The 16766-nt window shown below is 39.1% G+C and overlaps 1 protein-coding gene across 1 annotated transcript; it reads left to right on the top strand.

Annotated features, from left to right (window-relative positions):
* Positions 1-4335: 4335 nt before the first annotated feature.
* On the top strand, positions 4336-16389 carry RAP2C (RAP2C, member of RAS oncogene family). The gene is made up of 3 exons (XM_052663323.1): positions 4336-4996; positions 7457-7775; positions 14838-16389. The coding sequence occupies exons 1-2, from the start codon at positions 4724-4726 to the stop codon at positions 7733-7735; spliced, it is 552 nt and encodes a 183-aa protein (XP_052519283.1). The 5' UTR covers positions 4336-4723; the 3' UTR covers positions 7736-7775; positions 14838-16389.
* The last annotated feature ends 377 nt before the right edge of the window (positions 16390-16766 follow it).

The raw sequence follows: 16766 nt of genomic DNA, 5'->3' as shown, positions 1-16766 counted from the left end.
TCCCGACTTTGAGCCTTGGGAGTGGAAAGTTATTATTTGCACAGTTACATTTACTGAGCAGTTAGTGTTTGGAAGGCTAAGAGCTTTTAATGGATTGACTCATTTATTCTTCAGAGGAGCCTTATGAGTTAGATACTGCTATTATGCCCAGCTTTACAAATAAGGGAATTGAGATCTAGCTGGCAAAGGGCAATGTTAGGACTGTCTGACTTTGACACCCAAATTCCTTCTGTAACACTAGCCTGTATTTGTTAGTCTGGAAAATACCCTAAAGCAAGTAACAATAGTTATAAAATACTACAGTTAATAATGCCTAGGGCAAGGTTATAAAGAAACAGATACGTTTCTGTGTTGGTCACACTGCATTCACAGGAAATGTGGATTACTGTGATCTCTTTGAAGGACAATTTGGTAATATTTATGAGAAGAATTTTAATGCAAGTACACTTTGTTTCCATTACTGAGCTACTGGAAATTCACCCTAAACATTAAACTGGCAAGAACACATGCAAGATGTTCAGTGCAAAGAACTAGAAGCAACCAGTATTGTTTAATAGGAACCTGGTTGACTAATTCATGGTTCAGCTATTTAAAAAAACTGAAGTGGGTCCATGTGTTCTGAAATGGAAAAATCACCAAGATATGTTAAGTGGAAAAAGCAAGGTGCAGAGTGGTGTGTGTAGTATGATTACTTTCGTAGTAAAAGAACACACGTAGAAGATGGACTGATAGTTATACCAACATATAAACATTTTGCCCCAAAAGGAAACACCAAAAGCCTTTAACAATAAATACTTTTGGAAAGAGTAACTGAATTACTATTTTTATGCCATTTGGAGATACTTGGACTTGTAAAGTTTTGTTTTCTTCTCCATGTTCACTGTTGTTTTTTTTAAGAAAAACATTTTATTAAATCTTGAAAAAGAAAAACCCTAATAGCTAGCATTTATTGAAGTTTCATAACGAGCAAGGGACTGTGCTAAGCATTTTGCATATAATAATTCATTATAGTCTCACATTTAATGATTAGCTCCATTTTCGAGGTAAGGCATTTGAGGCTCAGGTGAAATCACTTGCTTGAGGTCCCACAGCTAGGAAGTGGGGCAACTGCTATTTTAAATGCTTGGCCCCCTCAATTTGGAGCCCTTGGCTCTCAACTGCCAGGCTGTGCTCTTGTCGCTAGTCTTTATATTCTCATTGCCTAATAAAAGTAAACTGGTGAACAACTGGAGTCTAATGAGATAATGTATGTGAAAATACTTTTCTAAGTATAGAGATGTTTGGAGAGGACAGGAGGAGCAGGAGGAGGGAGTTTAAATGGGGCAGGCCTGTCCACTGATCCCTAGACAGTTAGGATATTGGGTTTGGTTTGGTTTTGAGGAAAGGATGATCGACAAATTTTTTTCTCCTTTAAAATATTATGAAATTATATTTATTCCTTTTTTTCCCCAAGAATACCTTATTACTGTCTTAAAATTAAAATGACACACGGACATGAAAATCCTTTCACAATATCCTTCACTAGGAATTAATGACTTTCAGGTCTTAATGGCTATATAACTATATGTTGCACCACTCCCACATATTTTACACAAATGGGGGCAACTACATATTTGTCCCTGGTGGCTCAGTGGTAAAGAATCTGCCTGCAATACAGAAAGCAAAGGAGAGGCGGGTTCAATCCCTGGGTTGGGAAGATCCCCTGGAGGAGGGCATGACAATCCACTCCAGGATTCTTGCCTGGAGAATCCCATGGACAGAGGAGCCTGTTGGGCTACAAGTCCATAGAGTCTAAAAGAGTCAGACACAACAGAAGCAACTGAGCACACATGTATTTGTTCAGTATCTTGCTTTTTCTTCATCCTTACAATATATCTTGGCCATCTTTTCATATCAGCATTTACAAATATACTCTTCTCTTTTTAATAGCTGCACAGTATCCTATTTTTTGAGTGTATACACACATTAGTTTTTAAATCATCTATTGAAGTATGTTTAAGTTACTTCCAATTGTTTACTTTCCTAAACACTGTAATAAATACCCTTCCTAAGAAAGTTTAGAAGGATCTTCGGGCTACGTGACATTTGTCAACTCTGTAGTCGATGACAGTGACCCAAACAGACTCTGCACCGAAGGGAGAGGTATGTTTCATTGAGTAGAGAAACAAACAATTCTCTACAAAATACTGTAGCCAACAAGTTCAGAGATAGTAGAGTTGTCAACAGGTGAAGCCACCTTAGCAAGAGGGGCACCCTGTTTTGACAGTTTAGTAACAGCAGAGACTTGAGGCAATTACTCAGCACTGATTGTGAGATCAGAAGAGGAATTTCCCTGTCACAAGCAGGGCTGGGGCAGGGCTGTGGGTCCCCAGACTGTCTGGAAACAGACAAGGATGGGCAGCAGAGCTCCAAATCAGGCAACAGCACGTGTGGAAAAAAAGCAGTGACTTGTGAGGAAACTCATAATTCACAGACCAAATCTCTTCCAGCAGAGGGCAGTGCCTCAGATATCAGGCGGGACTCGGGCCAGCTGGAGCCAGAGCTGGAGACTTCGCGGGACAGATTACACCAGCTCTAGGCTGAGAAGCAACTGAACTGAACTTTGGATACTGTAAGTGACATTGGGGAATACTGGAGAGACACATCAGGACTTCTCACTAATTTGCTTGTTTTCTAATATCTAACAATTGGGGCTTGGTAATCTCTTTTTATACAGTTGGGCCCTTAGGGGTTGCAAGGGGGATTTGAGGTCATTTTGAACTCCACTGGCTACTTACTCTTTCAGCTTTCTGTGTGCATGCCCGAGTCAAAAAGGGAGTGACGTGCATAAAATATAACCTAGGCTTCTGACCCCGGGGCTCTGTGGATGTGACACAAAGTTTACAAATAGAAAGCAGAGGGAAAGATATGTAAGAAGTAACAATTTTATCTAAAAATAGAAACTTTGTGTGTTTAACCTTAGAGTCCTTTGAATTTCAAAGATTATGAAGGATGGTCATTAAAACAGTTTAACTTGGGAGAGCCAAGTTAAATTGCTGTGCCTTACAAGACAATGAAAAGAGTTAGTCTGCTGGCCTAAACAATTGCCAATCCACGCTTCCTTGCTGCGTAGCGGTTGGAATCAAAAAAGAGGCAAAACTGAGTTAGAGTACCTTAATAAAGTCTACTTCTAATCCTGTTGTTTTTCGAGCCTGGTGATAAAAAGGAAAGGAGCGACTCTGGCATTTGCTGGTGGAGACAAGGCAGATTGGCCAGGTGATAAAAGTACCCTGTGTGTGTGTGTGTGTTCAATTATTTGTCAGCACGGCTAAAGACAACACACCACAGAGGAAATCAGAACCATTAGTGAAGTCGAAGGCTAGTTTGCACGCGTTCCTTCGAAAAATACCAAGTGGAAGGAAGACCAGCAAAGAGAATCCACTTTCTTGGCTGTTTTATTTTCTCTGCCGCTTCTAGTCCGGGGATGTTTGGCTTGTGCTCCGGGTCATCAGATCCGCCCCAGGCCGATCGAGTCTTCAGGCCGGGCTGGGGGCCCGCTGAGACGCGGAGGGGCTTTCGCGAGGTCGGGGTGGGACTATCCACATCAGCAGCAGCAGAAACAGCAGCTGCGGGCGGCCGAGCGGAAAAAGGAGACTCCGGAGGTCCCGAGAGAGGCCCTTTGCCAAGGCCGTAGCCCCGACCCGAAACCGTCCCCGCCGTCTCGCCCAGCAGGGCGCGGCCCCAGCGCCACCCGGCTCGCCCCGGAGAGGTGGGACTTTCCCCACCGGAAGTGATCCTGTCCAGTCTCGGGGAACTGGGGCACCTCAACCAGTGTGTCAGGGAAACCCTTCCGGGTGTGTGCTGGGGGGGTGGGGTGGGGGGGTGAGAAAAAAAAGAGGTGGGTTCGCTTGGAGTCCCAGCGGCCGCCGCCGCCGCCGCCGCCGGACGGCCCCCGCCCCTTTCCCCTCTGCGAGCGGTAGCGCAGGGGAGGCGGTGAGTCCGAGGAACCGGCCTCTCGCCATGGCCTTGGCGTGACAGAGTTTCCCGGGCGGCCGGGCGGGTGCGGACGGCAGGGTAAGCGGCGGCGGTGGCGGCCGGGTCCGGGTGGGAGCCGCAGGAGGCGGCCGGCCGGGCTGCCCGGCTGGGGCGGGGGTCAGGCTGGTAACACGCGCCCTCTCCCCCCGCTTCACAGGCCGGACGACACCCGCGGCAGCCGCGGCCCAGAGACCCGCCCGGGCGACAGCGACTGGAGCGGAGCCCACAGGCCCGGGCCGGCTCGGCGGCGCGAGCAGGAAGCGGGGTCCCTGGGCCCCTTTGTGTGAAGGGCGAAGGAGGGGTGCGGGGCAGCCCCCGACCGCGGGCTTCTTGGACGCCTGTCTTCCCGCGGGGGTCCCCGTCGGTCCTGCGGCATCCCCCCCTCCACTTCCCTTCGGGGGGCGCGTCTCGCCTCCCCCCGCCCTCCTCCGGGCTGCTCAGGGCTCGCCCTTTCCCCACGCCCCCTGCCTGGGCTTCAGTTCCTATAGGAAGGGCATTACCATCCCATCCCCACCCACCCCGACACTTCGCTCTTTCCCCTCCCCCTCCTTTAACTTCCTCTTCTTCCCCCGTCCGGCCCTCGGCTCCTCTGCACTCTCCTCCCGGGTTCGCAGATTTCCGCCCACCTTCCGCCTCTCCGAGCAGCGCCGCAGCGAGCGGGGTGTTATTTTTCCCTCCCTTTGGTAGGAGTTGGTGAAGGTGAGACTCAATGAGGGAATACAAGGTAGTGGTGTTAGGGAGCGGAGGGGTTGGCAAATCCGCCCTGACTGTGCAGTTTGTCACTGGGACTTTCATTGAGAAATATGACCCCACCATTGAAGATTTCTACCGCAAAGAGATCGAAGTGGACTCTTCCCCCTCCGTGCTGGAAATTCTGGACACCGCAGGAACTGAGCAGTTTGCTTCCATGAGAGATCTCTACATCAAAAACGGCCAAGGTTTCATCCTGGTTTACAGTCTGGTTAATCAACAGTCTTTTCAGGTAACCAAACCAAGTCTTATAATTTGTAAGAAGGGGGTGTGGTAATCCAGCATTTACTTCTGGTTTGCTTGCACCGTGCGTAAAAGACTGTTTTGCTTTTGAAAGTTAGACATGGCGCATTTCTGAGGTTACTCCTGGCACGGAAAAGTATCCAGTTGTTTCTGTAGAGAGGACTAAAGTCGCAACCGTCAACAAATGTTTTAAAGTTATTTTTAAGTGAAAGAGAAGTGAAAAAAGAAATGTCAGCTTGTGTATGTTTAGCCTGGACTATAGCCTTCTGAAGTTGCTTGTTCAACTCCACAAGCCTTCGTTAAGGTACTCAAGCAAACAACATTTAAAAGATAATCTCGGGCAAATAGAGCACTTTGTAAGGAAAATTATTTGGAGACGATTATCTGTTCCACAGATAAATTCCTCTGCGTCTGCTTCGCCCTCCCCCTTTTTGTTCTCACCCAAGTCTCTCAACCAGATTTCTAAATCTTAGGGCTACAAGATGATGAACTCAAGACCTGCCTTCTAGGTACTCTACTTACTTGGAGCGTGTGTAGGGAAGTTAGTAACTGAAAAGACTAGTATCTAAAATTAATAACAAACAAAAATCTAGAATGACTCTCTCTTTTTTTTTCAGTTCAGCCAAATTGATTCTGATAACATTGACTAAAGAAAATATGTGGTTCTGGGAACACTGAACAAGTGTGGATTTTTAACCCCCCGGCTAGGTGGTGGTCCAATGTCTCTGGAAAGATCTGTCCTGTCCTTCACTGGGACACAGACTGGAGGTTTAACATTGTTTTAAGAGATGCAATAAATGTTGCTATTTATTCCTTGAAAATAAATAACCTCGTATTGACCCATTATATTGACCTTCATTGACTTAGGAAATGGATATTTTTTTTTCTGCATTTAAAGGTATGCACTTAATGTTGCTTACTTAAGAGACATTAAGTGCTTTAGCCAAGCCATTGTGCTAATTTCACTTTTCTTAGTATTTTATCTTAAAATGAACTTTCCCAGTGACCTGATGTAGCAACTTCAGGGTTTTGTTTTTTTTTTCTTTTAAAGATAAGTAATGGGTAAATTAATCAAAGTTGCTGTGACCAGACTAAAGTTCATTTTATGCAGACTTAAATTCCAAAGCACAACTGTTATAAAAGCATTTTTCTCCAGAAAGTACCAATGTGCTAAAGGTGCTATTTGACAGGCGTTTTCTTTCTACAGGATCCTTGGGACATTTGTTATTCTGTTAGCTTACTCTCTTCAGGCTGGCAGTCTTTTGAAGGGTTTTTCATAAGATATCCATTATAGCTACTTCTTTTATACACATACATAGGGAGTGAAAAACTGCCATTATTTCAGTAGAGACTTAAACTCTTTTAAGCCCAAATGCCATCAATTTGGATTCTCAGCTGAACTTGTTTCTATAAGGAAACGGGAAAGAAGCTTAACCAAGAAGACTGAATTGATACGTGATCCAACAAAAATGTTGCAACTGTCAACTGTATGTTTTTGTAAATTTTCAGTCCCTTCTTTTTCCTTCATCCTGCATGTAAATTTTGTGTGCTGTAACTGTTAGGATTAAGCACATGTGTTATATTTAAGTCAAACTTTTCAAGTTAGTTACAAAAAAATTCAAGTGCAAGGTATTAGTAAATTACACTATACAATTATTACATTGTCTTAAATCGATACTGTCCCTTGAAAATTGACCCTCCTAGAGAATTGCTAAGGCTCTTATCTTTTGTAATTAGTTGTAATTACTTAGAAAAAGTAATATATACGAGAGAGGAAATTCACATAATATACCCAAACATAGGCAAAGGAAAATTTGACTTCTTCTAGCCCAAATCTGCCCCCCTCCCCGGCATTGTCCCTCCCAGGAGCTGCTCACTAGTGTACAGTAACTTCTAATACTGAAGGGTATTTTAAGGATCAAGGCATACCATTACATTTAAAACGAAACACTGAAGTGTGTTTGGTCTTCTAGGCACAAGGCAGTGTTTTTCTTCCCACCTAAAACACTTTCTCTCAAGTGGTCTTGCTAAATGGCTAGGAATGCATAGATGCTGCAATCCTGTGCTGGGGTAACAGGTGTTACCAGGAGTGATGACAAGCTGGCAGGTTTAAGGACGTGGCCAAACACCCTTTTGGATTCATCATATTTGGGGATTTGCTTTTGAAATCCGTGTCGACTGAGGGAAAGAAGTGACTAAATGAGTCCTAAAGTTATTGTTCAACCTACATTTTATATTCTTGATAAATCCAGCAGGTAGGGCCTGTGGAAATTATCTATTCCTACTTCAACGGAGAAAATGACATTTTCTCCATTTGGGTGTGTGGTTTTACTGTGGATTCAGCTTTCTCTACTCACTGAGGGATGATTTCTTGGGATATTGCAATATTTCTTCTATGGTTTTGCAAACAGCATAATTTTTTTCTTTCTCTTTGTGATTGTTTACATAGGATATCAAGCCAATGAGAGATCAGATTGTCAGAGTGAAGAGATATGAAAAAGTCCCACTGATCCTAGTAGGAAATAAAGTGGATCTGGAACCAGAAAGAGAGGTTATGTCTTCAGAAGGCAGAGCTCTGGCTCAAGAATGGGGCTGTCCTTTCATGGAGACATCGGCAAAAAGTAAATCAATGGTGGATGAACTTTTTGCTGAGATCGTCAGGCAAATGAACTATTCTTCCCTACCTGAGAAGCAAGATCAATGTTGTACAACTTGTGTTGTCCAGTAAAAAATAAAAAGATAACCTCAATCATGGCCATACCGAGCAGGTTAGTTGTTGATGGAACCTTATGTTTTTGATCAAGTATAACAAAAAGCTTAATATTAATCCACATGCTACCTTAAATTTCTTTATTTTTGGAAAAAAAAAATTTCCGTTAGCACAAAATAATCAACGTTCAATATAGATAATTGAAAAAGAGACAGGTCAGTAAAATGAAGGTAAGAAATTGTCTGTACTCCCAATACCAGGATTCGTTTTTTAAAGTGAGTTTGCTGTTCTCTCTCTGATCTGTAACATTCCTTTGGGGTGGGGTGAGTTAAAGGATAATTTTCCCTGTTTGGGTGATTTAGCATTCAAAGTGCATGGGAGAACATCCAGTAATAACTTGAGAAGATGATTAGTTTTGTGTTTTCTGTGCTTTTCTATCACGAGCTGGAGAGCTGCTTTAATTGAAATCATCAATTTACTAATCACCCAAGTGCTAGATTTAGCAGAATGATTATTTAATTAAGTTCATATGTATGTTACACTGGAGGGACTTCAGTGACCTCTGATAATAACAAACTATAGTGCCACAGTGTCCCTTGACTCATTATGAATAATATGGTCCAGATGAGAAACTGGTGAAATCATCTGCAATGTGTTTAGAATGGACAATCCCAAGCCCAGGAAACATTTATATTCAGCTTAATAAATAATGGAGTTAATAAGAACAACAGCAAAATCTTCAAACCTCTCATTGGGCTAAATAACTTAATAAAAGTGTTTTTTAAATGAATGCATTTTTTGAAAAGTAAGGTTCTGTAAAACTTACCGATCATTTAAAATAAGATAACTTTATTCATATCACAATCTTTTAATCTAGATTGTAATTGGACAGATAGTCTCACTGGGCAGTAATACCTAGATAATAAGGTAAGACAACCAATATCCTGGGTGACTGAGAAGCTGCAGAAAATGCCAGATTAGCCAGACAATATCAGGAATGGAATTGATTGTTTGAGCCAAGACTGACCTCAAGTCTAAGAGGCAGTGTTGCAAATGGCAACAGCCATTTCACATTGCATAAATGATTCCTAATCAAAGGTCTGGCTTTATATGTGCTCCCTGGAGAAAAGACTAACAGTCCCTAATTTATTTTTTCAGACAAGATTTCCTGTCAGCTAGTGTCATCTTTGAAAATGAAGGATGACAACAGTGCTTTATTCAAAATGCTTTCACTCATCAACTTTTGAGCATACCAAAATGTGATGAAAACACATTTGTTGTCTTATACCTAGCTCCATCTGTTAGCATATAGTGTCACTCTGCAGACTGTAGCCCAGTGTACGTTTTGTTGCTAACATCATACTTGCAGTATAGTTTTTTGAGGCAGTATGTAGGTGATTGAGTCCAGTGTTCTTGTTTCCACAGTGTCTCTTCTTAAATCTCAAGCTTCAAGTCCGAGCAAGTTGTGTGTGGTGGTGCATCTTTACCGTTATGCTCTACTTCTCTGACATTTTTAACCAGGCAGATAACATGTGTGCATTTAGTTTTATCATCTTTATAAAAAATTAAACAGCTCCCGCAAAACATTCCCAATTTTCCCCCCATAATTATTGCAGACAGCTATTGGAAGGAAACAATAAAATGGATTTCATACATGTGGAGGGCCACTGTCTTAGTCAAGTTGGCAAATGAATGATGTATAAAGCTATTTTTAAAGCTTTCTTATTCTGAGTTATTTCTGAGTTTATTTCATTTTGCAGCTTTTGTGGTCTAAATTACTTTTAATCTGTTTGATTACCTACAGGAATTACTAAATAGACTTTTTTAATATCTCAAGCAAACTATGTTTATATTTGTTAACTAAAGTACTAAAATCAGAAAATAATAGTGTCGATAATTGCTTCTTTTATAAAATTGAGTTAAGTTGCCTGGGTAGTTTTTGTTTGTTTTTTATAAGCAGAATACACAATTAAAGGTGTGAGCCTTGAAATAAAATATCTAATCAGCTGAATTTCTAAAAATATTACAGGGTGTCCCCTGACCAAGATCTTTTAGAACAAAACACTATATGCAGTGGAGTTTTTTGCTATCAAATATGATTGAACTGATGTGGTTAGGTATCTGTAATCAGAGGTCCATAAAGTTTGTTCTTGCTTACTATTTATTTTTTAAAAGTAGGTGATGGATTCTGAGTCCTGTAGCTTGAGTCACAGAGCTCTGAGGTCCATCAGTCCCAGATCTAGATTGAAGATAAAACTTTGACAAGTAAAGGTGATTTGAGAAATGTTTGTCCTTAATGTTTAGAAGAGAACCTTGTCCACATTAGAGATAGTAAGACTCAGATAAGTCAGGACTGTGATTGTTGTAAATAGTTTTCTCTTTAATTGAAAGGGAAAGTTTATTAATGCTCTAAGAATTACTTCTGATAATACCTCACATTTATTTCTTATCACCCTTCAATTGGAGTCACCAGTCTCTTGCCCAACACCTGTTTATCTGCATGTCCCCCAGGATGGTTTCCCCACCTTTCACCCTCCCATTGGCAGTAATCTTAGTGTAAGTTTGGAAGCAGTGCCAGATTCCTTACGTGCTGCTTTCATGGCTGGTTTCCTTACTGACCTGAGGAACCTGCCATCAAGTGCTTTGAAGGACTTCATTACTGTGATACAGTGTTGCAGCCTTATCTTGATTTTGTTAACTGTATCATAGCTCCTTTCTATTGATGTAAAGAGTTGACATTTGGCTGTTGTGATATAGTGTTGTTGAGAATGATTAATGTTTTCTTAACAATCTCATAATACTAAAACAGAAGTAAATCACAGTGCTGTGGGGGTTTAGGGAAAGGAGAGACCAAAGTTAGAGCAGGTTTCTCAACATTCAGGACTCTTTGTTGTAGGAAGCATTGCATTCTGTGCATTGCAGAATGTTTAGCAGCATCCTTGGCCTCTACCTATCAGATGCCAGGAGTATTTCCTCCATCCCTCTGTTGTGATGAACAGAAATATTTCCAGACATCGCCAAGTATCTCCTGGAGGGCAAAATTGCCCTGGTTAAGAAGCACTGATTTAGAGGAACTGGGGAGCAGTAGCATTTGAGTTAGGCCTTGAAGAATGGGTAGGATTTGAGTAGATGGGGGAAGGGTAGAGGCAGTTTCGAAACAGAAAGAATGCCAGAAAGAAGCAAAATAATATCTTAAAAATATTCTGTTAATTCCCTGAAAAGTGGGAAGTAAAGTTATTCCTAAAATGTGAGCTTTTGGTAAATACTGGCATATAGGGTTTTTTTTTTTTTTTAAGATTATTTTTTCAAGGATCCCTATATCTCAGTCCAGTATTGGCAGAAGTTACTGTTTGTTTTTTTTTCTTAAAAAAAACAGGAATATGAAAAGGTGTTCTTCACTACAGTTAGAAGGTCTCCTGCAGGATTTTATTGTATTTTTCTCTGTATTATGAACAGGTTCTCCCAACGAGAGTAAGTGGTGTATAAGAGTACCAAACACCAGGAATCAAACTGAAAGAACAAAGATCATTATTTATGTCAGCCTCGGTTCATTATATATGTCAGCCAGAAGAAAAAGGGAGATTCTTGATTCAAGACTAGCACATCATTTCACATGGCAGCAGAATGCCTGGGATGTTAACAAAGGCTCCTGAAAGGCTGAACCATCTATGAATGTCATTTTAGTCTAGCTGGCCTTACTATTTCTAAGCACAGTGAAATCAATCAGCATTTCCAGCTGTTTAAAATAAATAAGTGTGTGGAATCAGAATTGTTTCAAATCTTTTTTCCACCTTTTAATTAGATATGACATGCTGGGGATTTAGCAGATGTGAGGGGGACATCATGAAAATTACATTGTATACTTAAAATGCTGGCATTTTCATGTCCAAGTTAAGTATTAATCATACTAGTGAAACACCAGGGTGGAATTCTGTTGCTGAAGTTACAGTTTCAGATAGATACTTCCTCCTCCCGCCCCCCACATCTTGCATGTCACTTTAGAGAAAATACCTAAGCTTATCTAAATGCTTGTGTGTCATCCAGCTCACATAATGAGCCAAAATGGAGCCTGTGACATGGCAGCCTTGGGGTAGTGTGTACCCTATAGACCTGCAATGGACCTGGGGTAAAGGAGAGAAGAGAGTTGCCTCGTCCTTTCTGCCCTCTACTTCTCCCAGACCTTCACTGACCCCTACAGGGCTCATGGTTGGGGACTGTTCAGAGTGGATAGGTGCCTAGTTAGACCTGTTCTAGGAGTGGAGGTGTCTGGTGACTAGAATGACTGTATATCTGTTCCTGCTTTGTTTCCTTTTAACCCCAAGATTAGGCTTTTATTGAAGAATGAAATGCATTTGAGCCATTCACTTTTACTCTCTTACCTCTCTAACTTAGAATGAACCGTCAGTAGAATTAACAAAAATTGCATCATGAAGTTGGAGAATTGCCACTGAGGAAGTATTCTAGCCATACTTCAGGAAAGATTCTCCTCGTGGGATTACTCATGGTGGAATTCTAAAATCCAGAAGATACTATCACCAAGAAAAACTTAAATCCTGTCAGCTGTTGGAAAAATTTATCCTACTAAAAACATACTCCCAAATTCCTTTGATTAGCCACAGTCTTAGGAACATCGGATTCAGAAAAAGCAATTTAGGGTTGAAGGAAACAGTCCCCTACCTGTTTAATTCAAAGTTAGCACCTGGGATCAGATCATTGGGCTCACACTGCTGCTTATTATCAGTGGGCATGGTCATATTATTTGAAATTTCAGAATTGAATTCATCATATTAATTTAAACTTAGAGATTTTAGGTCTAGGATGTAAGAAAAATAGTTTTTTTCTTTCTACCCTGGGTTTACTGTAAACTTTTAGGGTGCATGTTCTCCTTGAAGCACAGGTCCCCTTCCATTTGCAGATTCTATGCTATACGTTCAGCTTCTGCTCTCTGTGTTTGACCCTAGTTCTCTCACTTCACCCCCTAATAAGCTTCATCAGTGTTACTCAAGTTACAGTGGAGAAACAAACAAGATATTTAACAGAAATATTAACTGTCAACAGAATTCTAGCCTAGTGCTTTGTTAATATAACTAATACTTAAATGGGATATGAACATGCCAAGTGAAAAATGTGAAGCAAAATGTAGTTTTTAAAAAGTTCCTTTGGTTAAGTCCCCAGAATATCATATGTATAAAACTGGAAAAAATTAAAATTGATTATGATTACATATTTATTTTTGCTAAAAAGAATGGTAGTAAATACCACTGTATTTAGAAATGCTAAATCCAGCTAAGCTAAAAAGACACTCATAAACTGCTAAGCCTTTCAGGAGTCTTTGTTAATATCCCAGGCATTCTGCTGCCACATGAAATGATGTGTTGGTCTTGAATCAAGAGTCTCCCTTTTTCTTCATGCTGACATAAATAATGATCTTTGTTCTTTCAGTTCTATGTTTGGTATTCTCGTGTACTGATTTACCCCACTTGGGAGACCCTATTTCATAATTTCCTGAGCAAAAGGTTTGGACTGTTTGGGATTTCTTTTTTTTTCTTTCCTCTCTCTCTTTCATAACAAAATCTAATTAGAAAAAAGTGGAAAAGTGAAACCAGTTAAGCAAGAATTTGAGCAGAAGCCTCCAGAGTTCAGATTTGTTGCGTGTCTGGCTGGAAAGTTGAGAGTGAGGACAAGGATCGCTTGTGTTCTATCTCACAAGCAGCAAGTTATACTTCTGCAGTGTGTCTAGATGTGATATCCTGAGAGTTAAAAAGTATGACTTTGACCAGCTGCCTTCAAAGCTTCTGGAATGTTTTTTAAATGAATGAGAGTTTTGGTACACTGGAAATTTTGTGTTCACAGTATGGAGCAGTAACATTTGCATTCTGTGTCCTTCTAATCTTAGAAGGACTGTCGTTTTTTGCTTAATGCGTGCTTTTGCCTCAGGATTTATTACTGCAGAGCATTAAAATGTAGTACTCTCTTGAAAAGTAGTAGGTATTAATACTTTAATAGTATGCCTTATATTAATATTGTTGAATCTGACCTGGGATTTATTTGTGTCTCTTGATTTCACTGGAGTATTCTCATCCTATGGAATGTGGATAGACCAAATGTTAACCAGGTTTTTAGAGAGTGAGAAATATCACATATATCGCCTTTTATTTAATGTAGATTATGGTTAATAAGCTGATTTGTATTCTTAGTGTTTATTTTGGCTAGAAATAATTACTATTTCCTCAATTTTATTTCAGAGAATACCTGAATTATTAAATCATCCAAGTCTTCCCTATTTGAGACATATTCATATTCGAAAATCCCCAACTCTTTGTAATTGCTTATTTTGAAAAGTGTGGATTAAAATTTATAGTCAACTTATTAATTCATATTAATTGAGGAAAGTCCAGTTTGAATTACTGAAAAATCCTCACAATGAATTACATATAGAATGAAATACTGTTGTGTTCAAATAGGTATAAAAATTCAAATGGGTCTAAAAATAAAAATATAAAGGTCTTTAATTTGGATATCAAAGACATAATCGTGTTCCTCTAGAAATTTAAACATAGTTGAGAAATGAAAAAATTACCTGACATTTGACATATAAAGTGCTTTCGCATAGTGCCTTATTCATTACCACAACCCTGTCAGGAAAGAATTTTACCCTTATTTTCATGATGAGGAAACTGGACTTTCCTAAGCTTAAATAACCAATGTCCTGATTAACAACTTCTTTTAATGCAAAATTTTTTTGAACTTTTGCATATTATCAAGTTAGTTCATAATCAACATTTAATACTATTTCCCATTAAAAATATGAAAAGATCAAAGCAGAAGTAACATTTGCCACTTTTATGCTATTAAGATCTTTTAAACGTATAAGAATTTAAATATTGTATACTTTATACAATGAAGTATGTATTTCATCCAATGCATTATTATAGTGTTGCTATAATTTACTGACTCTTGAACTGCAGAAGATTATTTTTACTTAAATTTATGAGGAACACAGTGAAGTTCCACTTTACGATTTTGGTACCACTTGTATGTGTATAGAGATCTGTTGTCAGTGTTCTCATTTTAAACTGTATATTTCCGGATTTTTATGATATTTTTATCTTAATTGCAGATAAAACTCAGAGGAAATTTGCACAGATGCTGCTTTGGAGAACTTTACAACCTGGGTTGCAGAACTGAGCCTTGGTAAACCTGTCTCTATTACAGCATGTTGCCATACATCTAATTAAGTGCATAAGGTCTTTGGCCTTCAAGATCCATTGACCTTAAACAGGAATGCTTAGCACGTTTACCATATGTTTAAAATCTGTTCTTTATCAATCAGTCCTTTTGTAGCTTTCTAAGTTCTTAATGATGGCTAATATGCAAGAATTAATTTTTAATATTTTAATTGATTTCTTTAATCAGTTTCTCAGCCTGTATTTATTAAATACTCAAGCTCAGTATTACCTACTCAATGCCTTTTAAAAGAAAGTTATAATGGAGAAAAAAATTGAGCCTTAAACAAATGGTTACTTCTGTATATTACCTCGCACCAGTGCTTCATTCTATTTGTAAAATCTTTCTCCTTTAAGTGATTGGTTAATACTTTCAGACTTTGTTTACGTGTGGCAGTGTTGTAAAAAGAAACTAAAGATCACATTTTACCTGTGTGGATGGACTATCCCTTTTCTTCAAGTGCAGTTTGTGATGTATTTTTGTGTTAACATGTTCTGAAACTTATGGTTGATATTTGAAATTGACTGTAGTGCATTTAGCTAAAGAGTTAAGCATTTGATTCCATTAGGTTTTCACATGTGTTAATCTCATTTACAGCATCAAATTGCAGCAGTAACATTTTCCTTTCTGTGAAGTTCTAAATTTAGTTATGACCTACTTAGCAATGCCTTTGAAAAGGGATATTGTATCCATGGTAAATTAATTGTATACCTAAACAGAGATAGCTCAGCTTCGCCTGTCAGGCTTGTAAGTGACATCTAGTAGACTTCTGCACATGTAAAATTAAATTCAAATAAAATCATATACACTTTGTAGTTCTTAATATTTGTCTTTCTGAATAATAGTTTAAAGCAATATTTGTTAAAGTTTTCTTGCACTATCACAATTGCTTTTTAGTTATTTCTCAAGAAGCATGTTTGTAGTAGAGACAAAAATCTGTGTAACAGGAGGGAAGATAGCGCCAAGTCTCTGGGCGTTTTTTTCCTTTGTTTTTGTTTATTCTTTTTGCAAATGTGCTTCTAATAGCCATTGCCTTCCATGTTGTTTACCTAATCAGCACATTTTGTCTGAATACTTGAACATTTAACAATAACACAGGTATAGAAACAGAAAGTAAACTTATAAAGAGTAATCTTGTGATTCAGTCCTAACATCATGACAATGAGCGCTTTTTCTAGCAATGATTTAAAAATTTTGTAAGTTTGACAGTATTTTGTTCTTGGGTTTTTACTTGGTTTTAGTTGTGTGCTTTTAATTTGCAGAAGTTAGTAACTGCAGCTCACCTACTGCACCAAAGTTCTCGATTTTAGGAGCCCAGCTTTAGTCATTTGAACATGCTTCTAAATAAAACAAAACAGAAAAACCAAAACCAGACTTTTGATCTATAATAATAGCTCAATAACTTTGTCAAGGAAAGCTCTAATATATGCAGTGATGGTTTTTGGAAGGGTGTGGCAATTTTAAATTTATATTGTGTGTGATGTTCAGATAAAGTGATATCTACATTCATGTGATTTATTGGTCAGTATGACCATTAATTATTGTGTAGAAATTAATTAAACTTTGTTTTCCTTTTTTAAAATCGTGTTGCATTTGATTCCTGATCGAATTCCCTCAAAGTGGACTCTTGATCTTAGATTTTGAATTTTATGGTGAGATTGTAAGGGTGGAGGCAATTGAAACTTAGTTTCTTATTTATAAACTGCTTGAAATGAATACCTAATTTAAGTTTGCACTTTAATACCAAACTTAAAACCAAAAGCTCAGTTCAAAGTAGGTTAAGTGATTGTGGTTCATTTTTATTAGCTTTTGTGAAATTCTA

This window comes from Budorcas taxicolor, chromosome X (assembly GCF_023091745.1).
Source record: "Budorcas taxicolor isolate Tak-1 chromosome X, Takin1.1, whole genome shotgun sequence".
NCBI classification, from domain to species: Eukaryota; Metazoa; Chordata; class Mammalia; order Artiodactyla; family Bovidae; genus Budorcas; species Budorcas taxicolor.
This window is presented reverse-complemented; position numbering and strand designations above follow the sequence as displayed.